The 24,356-nt window shown below is 36.0% G+C and overlaps 4 protein-coding genes across 4 annotated transcripts in view; all 4 read left to right on the top strand.

The window, feature by feature from the left end:
• The window catches only part of LOC307144915 (uncharacterized protein), a 262,913-nt gene that overhangs the window by 136,353 nt on the left and 102,204 nt on the right, over positions 1 to 24,356 (top strand). The window lies entirely within an intron of this gene.
• The window catches only part of LOC307144903 (uncharacterized protein), a 258,364-nt gene that overhangs the window by 153,718 nt on the left and 80,290 nt on the right, over positions 1 to 24,356 (top strand). The window lies entirely within an intron of this gene.
• The window catches only part of LOC307144894 (uncharacterized protein), a 178,136-nt gene that overhangs the window by 133,503 nt on the left and 20,277 nt on the right, over positions 1 to 24,356 (top strand). The gene's annotated exons all lie outside the window — the stretch shown is intronic.
• Positions 2,925 to 21,912, top strand: LOC307144895 (CD276 antigen). Its single transcript, XM_079847597.1, has 9 exons — positions 2,925 to 3,074; positions 6,438 to 6,503; positions 7,462 to 7,815; positions 8,279 to 8,557; positions 14,575 to 14,682; positions 15,983 to 16,057; positions 18,172 to 18,225; positions 18,517 to 18,634; positions 19,917 to 21,912. The coding sequence occupies exons 1-9, from the start codon at positions 2,936 to 2,938 to the stop codon at positions 20,383 to 20,385; spliced, it is 1,662 nt and encodes a 553-aa protein (XP_079703723.1). The 5' UTR covers positions 2,925 to 2,935; the 3' UTR covers positions 20,386 to 21,912.

Here is a 24,356-nt window from a genome sequence, read left to right as displayed (position 1 = left end):
TAGTAGATTAATGTGCAGTCTGGTGTTTCCGTAAATCTCTGTCCAGGATAGATCAAACCGAAGGCACTATGAATGGAGCATGGGGCACATCATTAAGGAGACCTTCCGATTTCTGACTATCACTGACTTAGCACGTTGCAAGCTCGCAACTATTAAAAAAATGACACCTTTGTTATGAGTCAGCAGTGAGTGGCCGCTTAGGGTCAAATATTTGCACTGCACCCTCTGACTATTTCAGGACTGGCTAGTTTGTGATCATGAGCGCACATTCGCGACGTGACGTCTCAAAGCGACACTGGGTCCTTAATGAACGAATATTTGAAATTATGAGATACTCAGAATAATCAAAGATCTAAATTAATTCATAATTTATGACTATTTTTTAATAAGAAACAAGATCTAAATTTGATCATCATTTGAAATTGGAGTCAGATTAAGCATAGAGTTAAAGTAATATTGAAACTAAAATTCTAATAAATTAAGTGAACTTCACTGGAGCGCTGAAAAGACATACACGCATTATCCCTTCACCCAGGCCGTTGGACTCCGTCATTGGGCCAATGGGTGGTCTTTACAGTTACTAGCCACTTAGCATTTTCACTCACTGTAACACTCGTTTGTTAAAGGGATAGTTCACCCAAAAATGAAAATTAGCCCATGATTTACTCACCCTCAAGTCCTCCTAGATGTATATGACAATATACATGGATAGATGCACTTTTATGATGGATAGATGCACTTTTTATAGACTTCAAAACAAAAATGGCCATTCACTGCCATTATAAAGCTTGGAAGAGCCAGGACATTTTATAATATAACTCCTATTGTATTCGTCTGAAAGAAGAATGTCATATACACCTAGGATGACTTGAGGGTAAGTAAACCATGAGGTAATTTTCATTTTTGGGTGAACTATCCCTTTAATGTCAAGCTCTGGGTTTCAGCAGGGATCTCCTCGGGCCGGGTGAAGCGGATCTCGTCGTCCAGCCCGCACCTAAATCCCTAAATAAGGCAGACGTCATCGCAGGCGGCGTGGTGGCAGGTGTTGATAAACTCCCCGACGTACTGCTCCAGATAACTTCTGCCATTCTGAAAAATAAAAATCGTCCCTCCATCTAGAAATTTGATGCCCCACATAAGGGCAATGTTAATGGACGCAATATCCATATAGTTATGTTTAGGTCCGGTCATCTGTCACAACTAATGTCAATTGATATCAAGATGTCAATTTTCCTATGCCAGACATTGCTTTTGACCACTACTATACATTAGTTTAAATTCAGTGTCGACTTCTGAACCTCAATGCATGTATTTGTTGTGTTTTGTCCTGATCGTGTGTGTGTTAAAATCCCAAGGATTTTCCCCATGTGCCACAGTAATCTACAGGTAAGTAACATGAGCCAAATAAATTGTCTAGCCTGAAGAAAAAAAGAAGAAAAAAAACACAAGACATGGGAATCTTCATTATTATATAAGGTGTCTTTCCGTGAAGGAAAAGGAACAAGAAAATAAAAATATTAATATTATCATTCTTCAGATTAGTGTGGCGTTGCAGGTGCCCTGTGGAAATTCCATCATAAAAGTAATACAGTACAATCTGATCTGAACGAGTCCCCTGGATTAAGATGGAAAACCCAGATAATCGAATTCATACCGTGATGATGCCATTCAGTTGATCTGCTACCGGCAGGAAGTTGATCAAATCCCAAAAAATTTCCAGTTAAACGAGATCCAGAATGCCCTGTGATTACGTGAGAAGCTTCAGTGCTAATGAAATGAGATGATTTGTTGTAATTTCACCTCAAGCATTATTAACAAAATCCCCTGATATTATTTACAGTCACAGGGTGCTTCGTCCAAGACAAACACACAAGTAGTATTACAGTAATGTAAGCAACTGAGTAACATGAGATACTTTCTTATACTTATTATTAAACTTTAAATGAATAATTCAACCAAAATCCTGTCACATCTTACTCAGCCTCTTGTCTGATTAACTTAAAACATAATGCATAATACTGGCTACTGTTATGGTGGTGCTTTATAAAGAGGTTTTTTTTAACACTTTACAGTAAGGTCGCATTACTTAAGGTTAGATGTGTCAACTAACACTAACAATGAGCAGTAATCTTTGTTAATGTTAGATAATAAAAGTACAACTGTTCATTGTTAGTTCATTTAAGCACAACACAGGTTCATTAAATAATATTAACAGATATTAACTTGTATGTAATGTGTTAGTAAATGTTGAGATTAACATGAACTAAGATTAATAATTGCTTTAGAAGTTTGTTTCATTGTTAGTAAATGTTAACTAATGTAGTTAATTAATGTTGACAAATGGAACCTTATTTGTCTTTATAAGTATTTTTGTCATTTTGAAGCTTTTCACAGATTCAGTCCTCATTTACTTTCATTAAGAAAAGAAAGAAAGGAAGGAAGGAGTAATGCGATGTGCCATTTACAGTCAGTAAATGATGGTAGATCTTCATTTCAAGGGCAGTATTTATCAGAATTTATTTATTTTTTTAAGGTTAGGGGGATTAGTGGAAATGATACTGCATTCCTTTCAAGTCTCTGCATGCTGGACAAAATGAAACTGATGGACAACTTGCGAAACACCCATCTATCTATCCATCTATCTATCTATCTATCTATCTATCTATCGCACTTTCTTGTCAACTTTTGAGAGTTCATGAATAAATTCATCCTTACAGTTTTACGTTTTTTATAGGTTTGTTTCACGTAGGAAACAAGACCATGATGTCAGCGAATCTACATGTTCATTCCAGAGATGATTTACCGGATTCTGCGATGATTTAACGGTCCTGTCATTGCGTTCTCAGTACCCGTGGATGAAGGGAAGCAAAACTGAATTGATCAGGATTTTTTTCTACGAGACTCGATTTTCTTTGAAACTCTCGGCCTTCAACCAATGAGCAGCGAGAAGGAGGAGCCGAGGACGCGCTCGAGAAGCTTTTACAGCAGATCCTCTCCTCAAACCCGCAGAAACACAACACTGAGCCACAGAGGTTACATGCTTCTGCTCATGCGCGACATTCATCATTCAGTAAGTAAGCAATTTCGTGTATATATAATCACACACACTATATATATATAATCTGATGTCTACTAATAGATATAGTGGTATTAGTGGTATAGTGGATAGTGGATTAGATATAGTGGATATAGTAAATTTGGAGTTACTGATTTTAATTTACTGGGCTATTTTCTGTTGAATTTGTCATTTTAAAGTCATACATGTTAAGCTGTTGTTTACAGTGTGTAATCACCCAATTTAACATCCTGTGGTTTTGTTGAAGCTGGTTTTGCTGCCAGCTGTATTTCTGCAATATGATGCACTTAAAAGGAGAGTTTTGTGCACAAAGGAATTTGGCAAAGTGTCATGGAATTGTCATAGTGGTAGTAATATGTTTTTTAAAAAACTTTTTTATAGTGAATAATATCATTTTCTCTAGTTATGCTGTATATGGGGGCTATCATAATTACATTCAAGAGCCAGTTGCATAAAATGCTTAGACTAATCTTACAAGTTAGTTATCTTTAAGACAAATCTCCTAACTGCTATTTCGTCAGAATGCTTCTTAAGACACAGTCTTGACTGTTTATGCAACTGGCACCAGTTTCTTATTTATTTTTCTTTGTTTAAGGCTTTTATACAATTAAATATCATTGTTTTGGTACCTGTCATGACATACAAATGGAAATCCTCCCCTGTAATCTCTGTAAAATGATGTATGCAGTAGAGCCTCTATATGGTCTTTTTAAAAGGGTTAAATGGATTCAGCACTGTGAAGAATCTCTTGTTATTGTAGCTATGGGACTGAACATGTTTAAGCCTGAGCTTAGTTCTTTGTTTTCATAAAGCTAGATACCACTTAAAAAGTACTATTGTATTACATGCGGTACCATAATAATGTTTTGTTTTATTTATATTTAATAATTTTCCAGTTTTGTTCATTTATTTTTAATTATTTAGAAATGTGCCATGGTAAACCATCCTCCCGTTTCACAAACTTAAGCCTAATCCCAGACTAAAACGCATGTTTGAGCTGTTTTAACTGAAAGCAGCTTGCACTGATATATCTTTAAATATGTCCGTGCCATTGTTTCATCTACAGATGCAAACCTGTAATGTTTTTTCTAAAGCTCGTTTATAAAAGCTACTTAAACGTCCGATATTAACTAAAGCCCAATTTATACTTCTGCTTCCCCCAAAAATGTAACCACACGCCCGCAAGATCTGTGATTGGTCGGCTTTGTAGGATCGCGTTTCCTTCAACGCCGCCATTTTTAAAAACAGAAGTTCACTGATATACGATAAATGGCTGCACACAACAAACCAAATCGTCGAATCTACCGGCCAACATTCGAAAATATCTGAAATGCATTTCCTCGTCCATGTCTATCAGTGGCCAGACAAGCACAGAATATTCACCCTCTTTTTCCTCAACCGGTTTACGTATCATCTCCTCCAACGCCTTCTCTTGTTTCTGCATTTTAGTTTTAGTAATTGCACTAATTTCCGCCATTATTTGTTTAGCCTATACTCAAAACAGCGGCGAAGAAACTCAACACAGTGGAACATCGAAACCCTACCGCCAAATAGTGTTTCAGTGGTGTAATTGCAGAGCAACCCAGACAGAACGCAGAAGTATAAATGCCCACGATGGTGTCGGCTATGGCGTACACTTGACGCTGAAGTACTGTATAAATTGGCCTTAACTTCTAATCCTGGTTTAATCCCTGTCTGTGAAACCAGGCCCATGTTTTTTGACATGGTATTCTTTGCAGTGCCTTGGCGTACCACATGCATGTGTAGAGTTTTTTGTAAAAGACAGTGACATATTCTTTTCAGATTTCACTATGATCTTAAAATTACTCTGACATACAAAAATATACAGAGTATTCCTGAAGACTGATCTTATTTGGGTAGTTTACACTTCTGTTTAAGGGTATGAAGTAAGAATTTCCTCATTCAGGCTAAAGTGGATAATCTTTAGAAACCACATCTTCTTAATTGGATAGAAAATGTTTGTGGTAGATTATGAGACTGGTTTCCCAAAGGTTGTTGGCTGAAACTCAAAAAAATAAAAAGGGGACTTACTAGAGTTTGTTTGCCAACCAATTAACCTGGGGTTGCCCAAGGGTTACTCGCTATTTTTATCTTTGAGTGAGATTATCCATGTGGGTGGTGTTGTTGTTTTTCTTTTACTCATTAACTCACAAGTTTTTCCCAGTGATGTAAACTATAGTAACCTGGGGAATCCAACGTAAAAGTTCCTGTTCGTGTTCACAATCAAACAGCTAATGAGATAATAACCAACATGAGAGTGAAGAGTTTGATAACATCACCATTCCTCTCAGTCTCACTATGATCGTGTGAATGTAGAGATAAGAAGTCTGTTTATAATTCACACTTGCTTTCCTGAAGGTACTTTTGGCAAACTACTCAAGAAGTGATCTTGAGTTGACTCAAGTCACTGGACAGTTCAATGGGGGTTAAAAGAAATGGTGTAGGAAGGAACGATAACAAAGAAAACCACAAGTTACACAATTAAACGTGATATGTGTATATGTGTGTGTTATATATCAGTCTATCTGGATTCATGACATTATGAACATTTTAACTTTTTTTGTTCTCAACACATGAAAGCGGTAACAACACTTTACAATAAGGCTCATTAGTTAACATGAGTTAACAACCTTAGTTAATATGAACTAAGAATGAACAATACTTCTTCAGCATTTATTAATATTAGTTAATATTAATTTCAATATTTACTAATACATTAATAAAATCAAAGGTTGTATTTGTTAACATTAGTTAATGCATTGTGAACTAGCATAAACAGCTGTATTTTTATTAACTTATATTAACAAAGATTGAAAAATGTATTGCTCATTCATGTTAGTTAGTGCATTAACTAATGAACCTTAAAGTGTTACCATGAAAGCTTTGCTATGGTGTCTGTTATGGAAATTGAGAAATGTGTGTAAGACTAACTGGATAAGCTTCATTTAGAAAGAGATCTTCCTTTCTGAGGAAGAACGGTCACTGTATTTCTGAGATAATCTACCTGGGGTTCTTTAGGTTTTGTCCCGCATGTGAATCAGTTAATATGCTAAATCATCTAGTCACACGGTGATGCCATTGGTCTGACTCATATCAGGTCACATGACAAATCAACAACAACAACAACAAAACTGCTTTGTAATAGTCATTAATGCAGACTCTTTTGGTTCAGTCTTTGTAAATCATGAAGTGAATCGCTGCTGAATCATTGTGGGTTATGACATCAGTGACCAGTTCTGCTCATAGATACACGCACAAACTCTTCATTACAGCTCAGTTTGGGCTTCAGATCAGAAGGATTGTGTGTGATTTCAGTCTGATGTGTTGTCTTTACTTGCAGGGTCAATGAGGGGAACGTGGGTCTTCATATTTCAGGCTCTGCTATGGCCTGCCGTCTCAGTCTCAGGTATGACTAATATGCATTACACATATCTGTGTGCTTTAAATGATAAAAGATGAATCTAGAAACTGCTAATACGAGAGAAATGAATGTAGCAAATTAAGGTTTCAACTGAGAGTGACAAACTGCTTATATTTGTCATGATAGTCAGAGATCTCATCAAACACTTCTCATCAAATGACCTGAGCTGCTATTCACACTTCATTATTATAATCTTACTGATGATGACTATAGTAGGCTAACTCATTTAAAATAAAGCTGATAAAACGCAACTGAGAGCTCCGGTATGTCTCATGAGCTGTGAAAGTGCAAGATTTGAGCAAGAAAATTTACCTTGAGCATTTCACTTCCAGTTCTGAACTCTGATGAAGTGGTCTTATACCTATCTAATGTTTTAAATGGCTCTGAATATGCTTTTTACACTTTCTTCAGTGTGTAATGTTGCTGTTTGAGCATGAAAAAGCTATGCAAAGTTACAAAGTCCCTCCAGCGGGAGTTCTTCTCTATATCAGTGTCAGTGTTTCTGAACTCCCTGAAACTCCTCCAGTCTTGAGTTTCTTCCGGGAACGAACACGTCACAATATTCCTCATTTGAGTAATTCATACGCAGAATAAAGGGGCCTGGTCGAGTTAGTTAGTAGTGTGTTGAAACTGGCGGTTAAGGTAAGGGGGAGGGACATTTCCCAAAGACGCTCAAAGCGCTCGACCAATCACAACACACTGCTCCAGCCGACCAATCAGAGCACAGTGCGCTTTTCAGAAGGAGGGGCTTCATCTTCAACAGAGCGTTACTGAAAGACTGGTAAAAGAGGAGCTGCAACAATGGAGATTATGGGACAAATAATGTTTTATTTTTAACATTCAAGCATGAAAACATTCTAGTAGAGACTTTGACTTTGAAAAAAGTGCCTAATATGTCCCCTTTAAAATAAAATATATATTTTTTCATCCTGTCTTCCTCTAGGCCTGTTTACAGTGAATGTACAGAAGAGTTCTTACGAGGCCGAGCTGCACGGGGACGTCGAGCTGGTGTGTGTGTTCTCCGCGGTCAAACAACCCTCAGACCTCACCGTCATATGGACCCGCATCAACCCGAAGCCAGACGTGGACGTGTATCGGCTCGAGAAAGGCACAGAAAACACCATTTACACCAATGATGAGTTCAGAAAACGGGCGCAGCTCATCCAAGAACAGCTGGGAAAAAACCGAGCGGTTTTACACTTGAAAAAGCTCCAGATAAAAGATTCGGGAACATACCGGTGTATCGTGAAAGAGGGACTTGAGGGAGACTACAAGCAAGTCACGCTCAATGTTACAGGTGCTTTTGCCTTATAAAACACACAAGCTTGACATTTTTATAGCCGTTTTAAAGTGTCAGTTGATTGGTTTGCAGTTTAACTAACTGCTGCAATGCATTATGGGACACTTAATAGTACTCTTTCTACTGCATATGTGGTATTGAATTCTAAATTACAATTTTTTTTATTCATATATTAAATAGCAATGTTTTCGGTTTCATATACTTATGCTGCAGTGCATTCATTTATATATATACTGCACATTTTGGCATATGTAGAATTTGTCGTGGTAGAGTTCGGGGTTGAGTTCAATGCATACAGTAAATTTGCATACTGTATTTGCACAATATACATCATACTACAAAAATAGACCTAGTATAGTATTCCAAACCCATCCACAATCCTGAACACATTTTCATATGTTTCTCTTTAACTTGCACCTTGCATATAACTTATGTACTGTATTACGTTTATGTTTTCCAGCTCCTTATACTCCCATAAAGAAAAGCGTGAGGAAAGTGGGTCAGGATGAAGTGGAGCTCTCCTGTGAGTCTCAGGGATTCCCGTCACCTCAGGTTTTCTGGAGCGACGGTCAGAACACGAACCTCACGGAGATGTCCAACAGCTCTGCGCACTATACAGACGAGGACCTGGTCAAAGTGATCAGCACGCTGACGGTGAGACGAGATCTCGTGAACAACTACACCTGCTCTTTCCTCAGGAGTGGGGAGATCCAGCAGACGGCCTCCTTCAGCATCCCAGGTGTGTTCACTACTATAAGGCCTGATATATATAATGATGAATATTTATACGCTGAGTCCGGAATCACATAGTGTACGAGTAGGCGCTACATTTGTATTTGAATTTACTTTGTGACTGTTGAAAAAAGTATGCTCTATATAGAATGAAGATGGGTAGCATGGATGAAATTTGGATGTATTACATTCGCCATGTGGTTTCTGTCATGTGACTTACCAGTGTCAGTTGCGTCGCTTCAGAAATCCTCTCCCGTGGCCTCATGGGATAGTAAAGTGTCCATCGTATGCACACTTCAGAATCTCTTTTATGAGTACTGTGAACTCTGACATACTTTTTTTTGTCACTCACTGTTTTTCACCTACTATATATAGTAGGGAAGTATGTGATTTCCAATTTTTCCCCCTAGCTGATGAACCATATAAAGATTATCAGCCAATCAGAATCCATCCAGCTTTAAAGAGCTTGAGTATATGAAGTGACAGATGGTGTTTACTTGAGAAGCAAAATGACTCAAGACTTAATCAGAATTAAGTGTGTTTATGCTTGAAACAAGAACAAATCTCTGCAAATGGGATCTGAAAAATAATCAAGCTTTCCCCTTGAATTTAGTTTATTTTTCTGACCCCATTGGCAGAGATTTGTTCTTGTTTCAAGCATAAACTCACTTAATTTGTATCTATTTCTATTCTATTTTTAAATCATTTTGCTTATCCAGTAAATGTACGTTGATTTAAGAATGTTGAAATAATTTCAATGGAAAACAAGACAAAAAAATAATTTTTTGCGATGTATCATTCCGATCGGAAACAAATGCTTGATATCATGAGCACTTCTGAGAAAGAAGTGATCTTTATAAAATGAAAATGTGAAAATCAGTATCAACCTACAGATGTGAAAGTTGCCAATGTTTTCCAGCGCTTATGACTTGTGTGAGGCAGATTTTCCTTGAAGTGTTTCTGCAATGAGGGGGCAGATGATATGAAATGTGCTGACAAAGACACACACGCACATAAAAACAGACCTGTTTCCGATAAATATCAAATCAATTTCAAATCAATTTTATTTATAGAGCACATTTAAAATCAACCTTGGTTGGCCAAAGTGCTGTACAGTAAGATAAGTAAAATAAACAAACAAACAAGACAATAACATACAAGTTATGGTACATTGAACGCTTTAGAGAAAAAATGTGTTTTCAGCAAAGATTTGAATTCAGCTAGTGTGGAGGCTGATGTAGTGGTAGAGTGTTCCACAGCTTAGGGCCGACTACTGCAAAAGCCCGATCACCTCTTCGTTTTAAGCGAGAACGTGGGACAGCCAGGAGATGATGATCTCTTGATCTGAGTGATCTGCACTGTTAGACTTTTCAAGGGTTTTTTACAGTAACTTACTGGCAACACTGTTGCCAGTAAGTTACTGTAATTAAGAGTTACAGTACCAAACCGTATTTCAGTTTTGTGTAAATACAGTGCATTACTGTAAAAACGAAGCTAATCAGTACAGTGCATTACTGTAAAAACGAAGCTAATCAGTACACTACTGTAATTATTTTTATTTGTACTAAATATAAATTAGATTTGATAATTTTGATATATGATTAATTTTATTTTTATCCTACATAAGTACTACTTTCATATAAACCAATTAGACAAAGTTATCACAAAATACCATTTTTTTATTTAAAACATTTCGGATATATCACAAAATAAACATGCCAATGCTGGAAATGATGTGTGAAATTTTTACACATTAATGGGTGAGTTTAGAGACAACATTTTTTTGTGTTAATTTTAACTCATTCATTGTGTTAATGATTTTAACAAAGTAAATATGTCAGAGAGGTTAGCACAAAGATGTGTAAACGTGTTAAATTAACACATTATGTGCTGTCCTTCACTGCAAACATTTTTGAAAACATACATAAAACCATAAACAAAACATTAGCATTTGACTAAATGAATGTAGAGTCATTGGTTGTTTAGCTTATACAAGTATTATAATGAAATATCATCCATTACATTCATAAAACTGCAGAATATAAATACATTTTTAAGCATTCAAAAAGGAAATGTCCAAAACAGGACAAAACACAGTTCTTTTCACAATACAAGACACATAACCCCACCTTAAAAATAATTTCACTTATTTCCAAAAATGTGTTGGATTCATGTACACTGGTGGCCAAAAGAAGTATTTAAGTGTCTTAATGTTTTTGAAAGAAGTCTCTTTGATGCTCAAGAAACATTTCTTATTATTATCAATGTCTGACTGTCTACTCCATCTTTTCTACAGCATAGGAGTAAAAATCATCATCAAAATAATCTTTAAAAAGCCAACACAATGTTTTTGTCCACCTTTGTGAATAAATGAACTTCTCCAAAGATTGGTTCCTGTTCAGAACTTGATTGACAACATCAGAATGTTCCCTGGTCAGCATGCGTGCCCACAAACACAAATGTACTCAGTCCTTCAGAGGAGATCCCGGTTCCAAAACTATATGAGAGAGAGAGAGAGAGAGAGAGAGAGAGAGAGAGAGAGAGAGAGAGAGAGAGAGAGAATATTAGTGTCACATTATTTTTAACCTCCTTTTTTAATTTTTATTTATTATTTTCACAAAAACTTAAGAATATATATTTGTAAACAGCTTTTGTCAATAAATAGCATACAAAAGAACTAAATTAAATTATGCCAGATTAAATTTTAATACTTACAAATCCTAAATTCTGTCCAAAAATGCTGAGATCCATAGAAAAAACGACTGAAATCGATGATTTTAGCCCATTTTAGCTTGTCTGCAGTGAAGGGGTCCCTGTTTGAGACAAATACACAGTAAGACACATGCAAGAAATCACTGTGTGATGATCGTTCTCCTTCCTCCAGTATAACCCACCTGTGCGCTGATATTAGGACCTTCCTAGTCAGGTGGGACTGCAATGGTAGAGTCTTCTGGCTAATAAAATATCAAAATAATGCAAAAATATAAACTTAAGTTGTTTAGAATGCTAGATTTGGTATGAATGAATTAGTGAGAGTTTTACTGCAGTGTTTACCTGGATACATTTATCTGGTGAGACTGAACAAAGACAATGGTCCGTCTTCTGATTGGTTCATTTGCTGTGTAATAAAATTAGACATAATGCAAAGGTCACTTATTTGATATAAAGTTTATAGAGATTTTATAAGATATTGTAAGCTACCTAGTCTGCACCAGTGGCTCAAAGCAATTTTCACATAGCGTATGCTAATCATTTCAGCAAACTTATCTCAAAATATATCACAAATCTGGGCTGGCCTAACTTACCTCTGGAATCTTGCTAGAAGTCTGGCGCGAATTGGCGCTTTGTTGCAGTTGCCTTTAAACACAAAATGGAAGTAAATATTAAATTCCATTAAAAAAAAACTATAAGGTATAGTTTGAAAAATAATGCTAAAACTATAAAGGTTCTCATCAGTAGGCCAACATTAGGCTATAAACAGAATTTCACATTAGTTTATTCACATTTATTGTTTATGTAAACGCGTTGCTCGTTGGCATATTCACAATTCAATCTAACGTTAACAAAGTGTGTAAAATTGAACGTTAGCTCAGTTTACCATGGTAAAGTTCGTTACCGCCATGTTGACGAGTAACGTTAGGCTAACGTTAACGTTATATCATAGGTTAAACTGGGCACAATCCTGTCAATACACACAGAAGGTTTTTTTTTTTTTTTTTTTTTACCTTGCTTGCTGATCTCTCTCTCGGTGAAGTGAATTCCGTCTCTTCCCCGGGCCAGACACGAACGTCGCGATCCAACAAAACACAGACCCCATTGCCTACACTGGATGCTCTGACGCGACACGACAAATCCCAGACAGATGCGCCGCGGCCGTTATATTTCTGACGTAGTCCGATACGAGTCCAAGCGCTCGCGCTATTTCTGACAAGGGACAGACAGGTTTGCATTTAAAGGTCCAGTCGCTTCAATGTGTCCAATATAGACAGCCTCTGGCTATTATAGCGTTGTAGACACGAGGTGTAAGGCAAAAATTAGGAAATAAAAAGCACGGTGGAATGTTGCCAGCCAGAGAGGCAGTTACGTCAAATACAGTAGTATACAGCAAATTTAAAAAATACAGTAAGTCTCTGTATGTGGTGTTAGACGTCACAGAAAATTCCCATGATGCAATGGGAATCACAGTTATTTACTGCAAAGAGAAATAGCAGTATAATACTGGGGGATTTAAAGTAAATAACTGTAGAAATTACAGAAAAGTCTAACAGTGTGGATGGATTATGAATGATAATTAAATCGGAAAGGTATTTGGGGGCTTGGTTGTTAAGAGATTTGTAAACAAATAATAAAATTTTAAAATCAATTCTGAATCGAACCGGTAACCAATGCAGAGAGCGTAGGATTGGGGTGATGTGATCTCGCTTTCGGCTGCCAGTGAGCAGACGGGCAGCCGCGTTTTGGACCATCTGAAGACGAGAGATGGAGGTGAGAGGTAACCCAACATATAGTGAGTTGCAATAGTCAAGTCGTGTTGAAATAAAAGCGTGAATAATTGTTTCGAAGCTATTCCTGTTTAAAAATGGCTTGACTTTGGCTAATCGTCGTAAATGATAAAAGCTGGCTCTAACAGTGGCATTAATTTGCTTGGTCAGTTTAAGACTACTGTCAAGGTAGAAACCTAAGTTTTTAACTTCAAATATGGAGGCTTTGTTACCGTTTTTTTCCAGCAGACTCGAGTCTCATTGTGAATACGGTTAGAATATCAAGTTTCACCCTAAAGCAAGTCTGAAAGGAAATATCTTCTGTTATGTAACAACGTTACACATTATGCCATGTTTTTTTGCATTCAGTGCATGATCACATTCAGTAGAAGTGTTGATAGAGTAGTACTGCGATTAGCTTTAATTTAATTTTTGTTTATTGGCAGAAATGTATAGCTCTGATTGGATGAGCCGTATCGAAACAGTGTTATTATCATTAACTAAAACTAAAACCATAAAAAAAATGTTTTCATTACTTGAAATAAACTAACTGAAATAAAATGAAAAATAAAAAACTTAAACTTATTTTATGTCAGCTAGTTTCCAAGGTAACATTAATAACAATAATAACAAAAAAATAAACTTAAACTATATAGACCTTATGCGCCAGAGAAACGAGGACGCCGCCATCTTTAGAATATTGTCTTTTAACTTCCGTTTTTGCGGTCGCTCTGTATATTTCTATGGCATTGCTGTCCAGGAGTAATTAGCTTTTGAAGTGGATTTACTTAATGTAAAGTTAACGAAAGTTATCATGAAGACTGTAGTGTTTAAAGCAGATGACTAAACAAATGTCAGTAGACCGGGAAGATTTTAAAACGAGCCGTTCATTAATAAACAAAGCAAAATCGCTGTGAAAATACAGACCGGAAGTCAAAAGACAACGAGCGCAGCGCTGAAAAGGGGGCGGGGCTACAGAAGGTCTATAGAATTATTTTTTTTAAAAACACAACAAAATTACTAAAACGTGAACTAAAATGAAAATGAAAATATAGAATATAATGAAAATTAAAAAAAAATATATATAAAGAAAATATAAAAATAACATCTAATTCAAAATATTAACAAAACTATAGTAGTATTTCAAATACATTAAAACAGCACTGGTTCAAAGCTGTTGTAAAATAGCTTATATATAAAACTATCTTCATTACGTTGAAAAAAACCAACAACTTGTTTCATTTCAAATAGTTTACAAGGCAACATTTCTCATTTTCATTTAGTTAAGTTAAAGTACTTAAATAACAAAAATTAAGTAACCTAAAACTACATAGGCAATAATTAGAATTTAACTAAAATGAAAATGAAAATAAAATTTAATGCAATATATATATATATATATGTGTGTGTGTGTGTGTGCGTGTGTGTATTTATATTTAAATGTAACTTTTTGATGATTAATTTGTGGCAGTTTCTGTCCCGCTGGAAAATCCATCATGAGCTTATAAGTGCAGTTTAACAGCAGTGTTTCTCGTTTCCACAGATGAAATCCTTCATGAATGCTCTGCTCAGTACGGGTGGATCGGAGCCGTGGTCGTCGTGCTGTTAGCCATAACCTTCATCTACGTCATTCTGCGGAGGAGGAGCAATGGTACTTTGATAACAGTGCACATTCACTTACATACCTAAAAAAAATCATTTTTGACATATACCATAGTAATACCATGATTTTTGGACATTTACCATGGTATAATTTGAAGTAACATGTAGAGTACCGAGTCTCAAAACCACTGATCCTATCACTGTTCTTCACAGTCCATTAAAGCGTGTCATTTAGCAAGTCTCGATCAGATCTGGTGAAGTTTTAGGTGTAGCCGCTGTGGATTTGCTTGATTGATTTATAGTGTGTTTGAGAGAGTAATCATGTGAGTCAACATCATATGATATTAAATACCTTACAGAGGGAATCCCCTGTTGGATCACTATCAGGAAATACCTGACAAATCAGCTGACATGTGAAAAACTCATTAGTCATTCATGTGCATGTGTTACTAGACACTTCTGAAAAAAAGATGAACCTTGAAAATTCATAAATTACATTTTGTACATGCACACATCTAAACATTATGAAACCAAAACCTGCAGAAACAGGAATGACCCAGTAAATTACCCTTAACTAACCTCAGCCGTTACTGACCAATCCAATACCATAGCATTGCCATATTAATATTATCAGTCATGAGTCATGACTTTGGGTTATGTTCATAAAACATACTAATACGGTTATCTTACTATTTCTGCCGTATTCTGTCACATGACAACATCACTCTGATGTCACGTGACATCAATGTAACAAAGACTCTATTTTTAAACCAGTTATTGGTGAATGTTCCTTACTGCTTCACTTACTATTTTTAATAGATCATATTCCATCCCAAAAATAGCCCGGGATTGATGTTATAGAAAGCAGTTTTGTGAGTCAGCATCATGTGACGTGTAAACAGAGAGTCCCCAGTTGATCAATCTTCAGTATTTGCAGGAAAAACGAGCAGTTTACATCACAGGTGAATCCCAGATCAGTCACTCACGTGCGGAGCAACTGGTTACTCAACTATCTTAACTAACTACAAATGAAATGGTCTTTTTTTAAGTGAAATCACGTACACTGAACATACGCTGTTTTTAATCGGAGGTTTATACGAGAAGAAGCAGATTTTTTTTTAGATTTCCTGACAAAACAAATTTTCCCCAAGTAATCCTGACACTGCAAAACATTTGTCCGTTTCATGATTATGAGCTGAATGCTGAACAGAATAATCAACAGCTTATGATCAGAAGATATGACTATGCAAAAATGCTGTTTCGTATCCTCTTTTAATGTGCAGCCATGGGTGAATTCCAATAAATAATGATAAAACATGTATGTGATCTGTTTCTCTATCTATTACCAGGTCAGAAAAACAGACGAAATGAATCATCTAAATGTGCTTTACTGTTCCCGCACTCGCCCTCTGACAACACTGACTGTGAGTTTCTCACATTTACATCGGTCGTTTCCCGCACACTAATTAATTGTGCTTATGATATGAATGTCACTATGAAGTATACTGTAAAAACAAAACAATATATTTCCTGTGGACGTTGAGAGCATGCAATACATATATAATAATACATTTATATATTTGTATCTAAAGTACATTTTAAAATATAAATATATCAACATGAATAAATATATATATTTATTTATATTTAAAAATGTATATTATATAAGTCATTCTGATATGTTTGATAATTTATGAATAATATATTTGTATATAAAAGTACATTTCAAAATATATATAAATATTAATAATATATAAAATATATCAACATGACTATATATATATATATTAGGGCTGTCAAATGATTAATCGCAATTAATCGCATCCAAAATAAAAGTTTGTGTTTACATAATATATATGTGTGTGTATGGAGTATAATTATTTTCTATATATAAATACACACACATGCATATATATTTAAGAAAAATGTGTTATTTATATATAAAATATTTATATATAATATAAATTATATATAATATAAATATATATACACAGTATATACATGCAAATATTTCTTAAATATATACATGCATGTGTGTGTATTTATATATAGAAAATAATTATACACCGTACACACACATATATTATGTAAAAACAAACTTTTATTTTGGATGCGATTAATCGCGATTAATCGTTTGACAGCCCTAATACATATACATACACACATAGGCTTATATATATATAAAAAGTCAATTTTAAAATATATAAGTGTTTTATCGATAATATATGTAACATATCAACATGACTTAAAAAATATAAATTACCTTTATATTTTTATAATATATAAAAAATATATTACCTTTACATAAATTTATATTTTGATATACTCATGCCTTTTTTTATATATTTTTAAAGGTCCCATATTATGCCCCTTTTCACAAGATGTAAAATAAGTCTCTGATGTCCCCAGAGTGTGTATGTGAAGTTTTAGCTCAAAATACCCAACAGATCATTTTTTACAGCATGTTTAAATTGTCATTTTTTGGGGCTCAGAAAAACGCGCTGTTTTAGTGTGTGCCCTTTAAATGCAAATAAGCTTCTGCTGCACGACCCAGGGGGCGGAGCTTCATGAGCTCGCGCTCAGTCTCTAAGGACAATTTCATCTCACGGAATGATGATAATATCAGAAACTCTCAGTAACGGTGTTCATTTCGAGTCGGACAATAATGCCTACAGAGTCAGAGTGCTGTATAGAGATGGAACAGGTATAGTTTAGTAGTTTAATTACGGTTATTATAACGTATTTGTCATCTGCTTGTATGTATCCACTATTAATAGCCTACAAGTCTGCTGTCTGAATGATGATCAAACATATACTGATGAGTTTAATAAAGTTTATTGTACATCACACAAAAGATGAAGCGTCAGTTTTACTTCAGAAAATCACCGTAAGAGCTGAGTAAACACAGTAAGTTATAAGAAGTGCGCAAGTACATAAACGAATTTCGGTAGAGTTGAGGGAGCATTCCTGTGGGCGGAGGTTAGTCAAAACACGGTTTTAATGACGTCATTAAAGCAGGAAGTAGAGGGATGTAGTCCAAACGGGCCGTTCGATGTAGGCGACTTCTGTTAAATAAAATATCTCGCTTGGCATTGAACTTTGAGCTTTATAATTTTACAGATATTATTTATGCTCTGACAGCAACATTACACACTAACTAAAGTTTGAAACATGGGATCACGAAGAACGGGACCTTTAATCAAAATATATTTATATTTTTAGAAATACATTTTGCATTTATCCAAACTATATTTTAAGATTGGAAATATATGTTCTTGCTCCTTGAAGTTTATTTTGTAATATATTTTGACATTTTAAGGTTTAAACTTAATACATTTTTAATTTACTTAACCTGCATTTAACAAACATATATATTTATATTTAGCATATATTTTAAACATATTTTTGCTGTACGTTTTGAACCTGCAGAATAACTAAAATAAGGCATTTATTTTTATTGTACCTCAACACAATGAACTCTCTATTCATTTCATTGAACAGTATTTGTCTCATGCATGAATGTCTCTTTCATTCCCAGCTTTACTGACAGTGAACGAGAACAGACCACAAGCCTGTCACATGACCTCAGAAGGTAAAGCGTGTTCTTTATTATGATTAATTAATGGTTAAACAGCTGATGCATGTTCAGTTCAGTAGAAACCGGAAATATGATGATTACCCTTGAGCCTTTTACCCCTGACTGCGACAGCACACTCATTTCCTACTGTAAATAGCATATTAAAGCGTCTACATCGCATTCTGAAGCACATCTGGAGGCTTCATGTGATCTTGAATCACTGAAGCGGGTCATGAATTCAGCTGATCTGAGCATTAGTCAAGTGGAAAAGCTCTTGTGACTCTTGTTTGTCTTTGATTTGTGCAGAACCTGCAGAAAACCCTCCGTCTCTGAGGCACGTACAGACACAGCGGTATTCACAGATCGACACGGACACAGACGCGGACGTGGAAAAGAGACTTGAGTCATTTGCACTTTACAGCAAGTGAGTGATTGATATGGGGGAAATAAGAATCTGACTCACTTAAACTTGTAAAGAATTACTCACGTGTTTCTGTTGAATCACAATATATAAGAAAACTTCCTTAGAAAAATCAACAATTTCTATTCTTAAGGACAATACACACACATACCCACACACACACACACACACACACACACACACACACCAACTCATGTTTGGTTCACTATCTTTATGGGGACTTTCCATGGAAGTAATGGTTTTTATACGGTACAAACTGTATATTATCTCCCTTACTCTAAGCCACACACACACACACACCCTACACCTAAACCTACCCATCACACACACACACACACACACACACACACACACACATGTCTGGTTCATTATCTTTGTGGGGACTTTCCATGGAAGTAATGGTTTTTATAATCTACAAACTGTATATTATCTCCCTTACTCTAAGCCATGCACACACACACACACACCCTACACCTAAACCTACCCATCACACACACACACACACACACACACACACACACACACACACACATGTCTGGTTCACTATCTTTGTGGGAACTTTCCATGGAAGTAATGGTTTTTATACTGTACAAAGTCAAACTGTATATTATCTCCCTTACTCTAAGCCACACACACACACACACACACACACACACACACACACACACACACACACACACACACACCTTACACCTAAACCTACCCATCACACACACACACACACACACACACACACACACACACACTAACCCTACACCTACACCTAAACCTACCCATCATCACACACACACACACACACACACACACACACACACACACACACACACACACACACACACACACTAACCCTACACCTAAACCTACCCATCATCACACACAAACACACACACACACACACACACACACACACACACACACACACACTAACCCACACCTACAACCTACCTATCACACAAAACTTTATACATTTTTACATTTTCATAAAAACTAATTCTGTATGATTTATAATCTTGTTTGCTCATGGGCACCTCAATTTAGGTCCTCAATCTAAGAGTCAGTGTGTATTTAGGTTGAAGTTTTATATATATATATATATAAGTGTTATTTATTTATTTTTCCTTATCTCTTAATGGTTGGTGAGGGTCGAGTAATTGTGCTGAATTTGCCTGTTTCCAGAGATCTGCTGAAAAACACAGCACTGGCTGATTGACAGATTACCACAACAAACACACATTACTCATTGATTTCCATGTTAATCCATGTCTTAACTTCCTCTCAATTCCAGAGATGACCGATCGCTAAACATCAGCTCCATCCTTCCCGACACGGGGCAGGTTATCCTTCTTCTTGGAGAACCAGGCAGCGGGAAAACCTCCGTGGCCCAAATCCTGTCGTCCCTCTGTGCCGGAAGGATCACGGCAAACGCCTTCAGCGTTCCCCCGCTCCATCTGGTCCTGCTGGCGGACTGTAGCGGAGCGGAAGGAGATCTTTTCCAGATGCTAAAGTCCAGAGTTCATTACGAAAAAGCATTAGTGTCTGACCTCAGAGAGACGCTTCTGGGGCCGACGGATTGTTTGCTCATCCTGGACGGATATCGGGAGGGAAATAAGGACTTGGATGAAACTCTCGAGGGGTTTCTGACTGAGCGACAGATGTGCAGGGTGTTAGTGACGTCCCGTCCAGGACAGTGTCCATCCCTGGAGAAAACCGTCAGGACAGTGTTGCAACTCAAACAGAGATCGGGAGAGTCGTGAGGAAATTGGATACATTTCATGTTTGCATTGACAGTGATCCTGCTATTTCATGTTAAAGCATTGTCCCGGGTCGATGGATCTGCCGCCTTTCGCTTCCCTGGAATTTTTTTTCACCAGACTTTTGGTAAAGACTTTGGCTGGAGATCAAACTATTTCGCAATACTTGAATTCAGTTGTGTTATTAAAAGACCAAGTACAAGAAAAGAGAAATGAAATCATGATAATAAAATGTTACACTGTAAAAATTGGTAACCTACTAATGTCATCTTAACTCGTGAAATTTTCAGTTGATTCAGTGATGTTAAATCAACCACTTCATTTAGATTTTACCTTTTTTCCCCAGTGTATTTCTGCTTCTGATCTGGCAGTAATACATGTGGTTTAACCTTATAGGAATAAAGCAGATCTGATTCATGCTTTCAACAGAATATTACAAAATAACCATAACTAGCATTTTATCTGACATATCATTATCAAAAGATGATTGTGCAGAAACAAATTCTCTGTTAGTCATACTTCCAACTTTCTGTGACAACAGTTGCACTTTTATACAGTGCTGTGTATTTCTATATATAAATAGAGAGAGAGAGAGAGAGAGAGAGAGAGAGTTATATTTTATACTTGCATATTTTTTATAGTTTCATTTATTGATGTAAAATGTCATGATTTTGATAAAAGAAAGAAATGAGAGTGGAAACTGTACTTTGATTATTTTATACTCTTTCAGGAGCTTTTTTTGAGCATTTTAGGGGTTTGATCCGTGCACACTCTTCAAAGAAAGCTTTATCTCACACACAGACAAGCGTTGTTTGTTTCACTTTCATTATGCTGTGACGCTCACAGGATTAACTTCCATTTCTGAGAAAGTACACTCTGCTTTAACTGGCAGCGGCTAAAAAGGGAAGTGCATGTTTCCCGCAAAGGGAGGACCTAAAAAAATGCCTGAATGTCATCTGGATGTACTTTATCAGCTATTGCACTAGTGCAGGACGCCAAACATTTTAAACTATTGACAGCACTAAAGAAGAACCGAATGCTGGAGTTCAGTTGAGCAACATTTAAAGCTTTGTGTAACAGCAATAACAGGACAGGGAAAATTCAGCTACAAAAAAAAGAAACATTAAACGTAATGAATGCAAAGCCGTTGTGATGCCAAACCCCCTCATGGAGAAAAAGCTGTTCTGTTTACAACTGTGACAATGAGTGCTTATCAGGATCAACTAAACGCTGGATTTCCAAAAGTATGTGAAGTTGGCGGCACCATTGTTGCAGTAAACATGCGTGACATTCTTGAATGAATTGCATTCTGGTCTGTTATTGAAGGGATATAAACTTTACATTTTCACTCGCCCAAGCATGATGCAGAAACCATGTTGCTTTACATGTCAGTCAGACGGCCAATGAAAGCTTGCATTACTTACATCTCTTATTGCATGAAGTCTTAAATAAGGAAATTATCATTTTTTTAACTTTTGCAGCAAGTTAATGTCTGTCCAATGCAATATAATAATAATGTTTATGTTATCATTAATTAAAAAACACAAAGGAAAGTCATGAGATTATGGTAAAGAGTCAAAGGTCATCATCAACCAATGTGTTTTGAAAGTATCACTGTAATATCTACCTGATTTGACTCTAAAAGGTGTAACCTAATGGTCTATTTAGTCATATTAAATAATAATTTGACTCCCCAGACAGCAGCATGGTGTCGGCCTAGATCCGGCCCACATCTGGGCCGTGTGGGATCTATGTGTACTAGATCCGGCCCACATCTGGGCCGTGTGGGATCTACGTGTACTAGATGTGGGCCGGATCTAGGCCGACACCATGCTGCTGTCTGGGTCGGGTTATTTAGATGTTACCAAGCACATTTCAGGCTACCCGACAAACAATTCAACCAGACTGGATTATGCAAGACAGAAGTGTGTGGGCATCGAGGGATTCCCCATGGCCCCTGACCGCTGATATTTCCTTATTCCTAATGCAATGAGACTCAAAAACAAGCACAAAAAAAGGAACGAATACCGCTTTTGTTTTTCTTTCTGATTTAAGTTATGCTATCCTAAAACCACATATATGCAAAGGTTCTGGATGGATAAACCCCCTCAAACTCCCTGTGTTGTTAGTGAACCGAACGACATTTTCAGCAGTAAATCATCTAAATGCAACCGTCACTTGCGTCCCGATTCAGATTCCCTGCAAACCTTATTTAAAGCATTGTAATCTATATATCATCATCATTAGATACAATTACCAATATTGTGATATAAGATTTTCTGCATGCAAAGTTTTGGGATTGACAACCATATTTAAAGTAAGCTGTGTGTGTGCAGAATTCAGGAGAGACTCCAGATCTTACGTTGGTCTCCAAAACGATGTCTTTAGTTTGGGTCTGCACTTATTTCATTCTAATCCAGAAATCAAAGCTAAATTTGTCTGTGGCAAATTCATTTGTAAAGTGCATCTGTCAGTCCTGTATAAAATCAAACCGTGTGCGTAGAGAACGTGTTGAAGCACTCGGATGACCGGAGGCATTGAGCACATTCTGCAAATTCATCAACAATAGTGACTCCTTTTAAATGTTAAAAGTGAAAGGAGTCACTATTGTTGATGAATTTGCAGATAAGAATGTGTTGCTTCAGTCCATTTCCTTCTTGTCTCCTCTCATAAACACTATAATAAATTGATTCTTGTGAAGCAGCTGCTTTTGTTGGGTTAAACAACAAGTCTGTGTTTGAGTTGAAAGTGCTCATTGGTCCACACATGTGACCTCAGGCCTTTACAGTCAGACTGGACTGAACGGTGCTTTCCAGACCTCTCTGTTCTGACTTCTGTTAACCTCTGCTGGACATGATGAACCACAGACATGATCAGCAAGGGGAAATAATAAAAAAAAACATTTATTATAAAAAAACGTGTCTGTGGTTCATCATGTCCTGAAGAGGTTACCAGAAGTCTGAATCGAGTTGTTTCTTTCTTTCTTTAAAAATGCGCACTTTTGGCTGTGTGGGCTTTTAGAAAATCTTTTCACATTGAAACTAGTTTGCTCTAGTTGAATTAGTCCACTGCCAATCTCCAACAGAGAACATACATGCATCACATAAAGAGTTAGGCTACTTTTTTTTTGTGTGTGGAATATACATGCCATATGCAGGATTTAATAAAATTTTCACACAAAATTACAGCTTGCTTGGAAATGATGTATAAATAAAACATTGTCTTATCTTAATGTTCTTCACACGACACACATGCACAAGCTAAAGAAACGCTTGACGTGTGCTTGTATTTCCATGCATTATTAAACACAGGGAGTTTATTTGCAGGACAGGCGACTGCAAACACTGAATAAAGACACGAATCATGATTAGACGACTTAATCGAGACACTTTTGCAATGAGAACTGCGTGGTCAATATGGAACAAACTAAACGGGCAGCAACTGTGTGCACCATCAGCACAAACACACACATATATTTAAAAATGTATTTACAAAAAATACAAAAAAGGGCAAAAAATGCATCACTAATATGAGAAAATCTATTTATATAAATCTATTTAGATCATTATTAATAGTATAAATTATAATTAGTTTATTATTAATTCATTTATTAACATGTATATATTTATATAAATACATTTATGTTGTCAGAAATATATTTTTAAGAAATACATTGTTTATTTTCCTCACGTTTTTGTTAAATTTTACATATTTTTTATAAATACATTTATATTGTCCAAACTATATTTAAAAAAAAGAAGCCTTTTGGGTAAATACAAGATTGGAAAAGCATATTCTTGTCCCTTGAAGTACATTTTCTAATACATTTTAGCACGTAAAGGGTTAAATAAAAGTTGTTTTTTTTATATATATATATATATATATATATATATATATATATATATATATATATATATATATATATATATATGTGTGTGTGTGTGTGTGTGTGTTTATATATGCAAACACAGTCA

Source organism: Squalius cephalus (genome assembly GCF_949319135.1).
Source record: "Squalius cephalus genome assembly, chromosome: 17".
Lineage (NCBI taxonomy): Eukaryota > Metazoa > Chordata > Actinopteri > Cypriniformes > Leuciscidae > Squalius > Squalius cephalus.
This window is presented reverse-complemented; position numbering and strand designations above follow the sequence as displayed.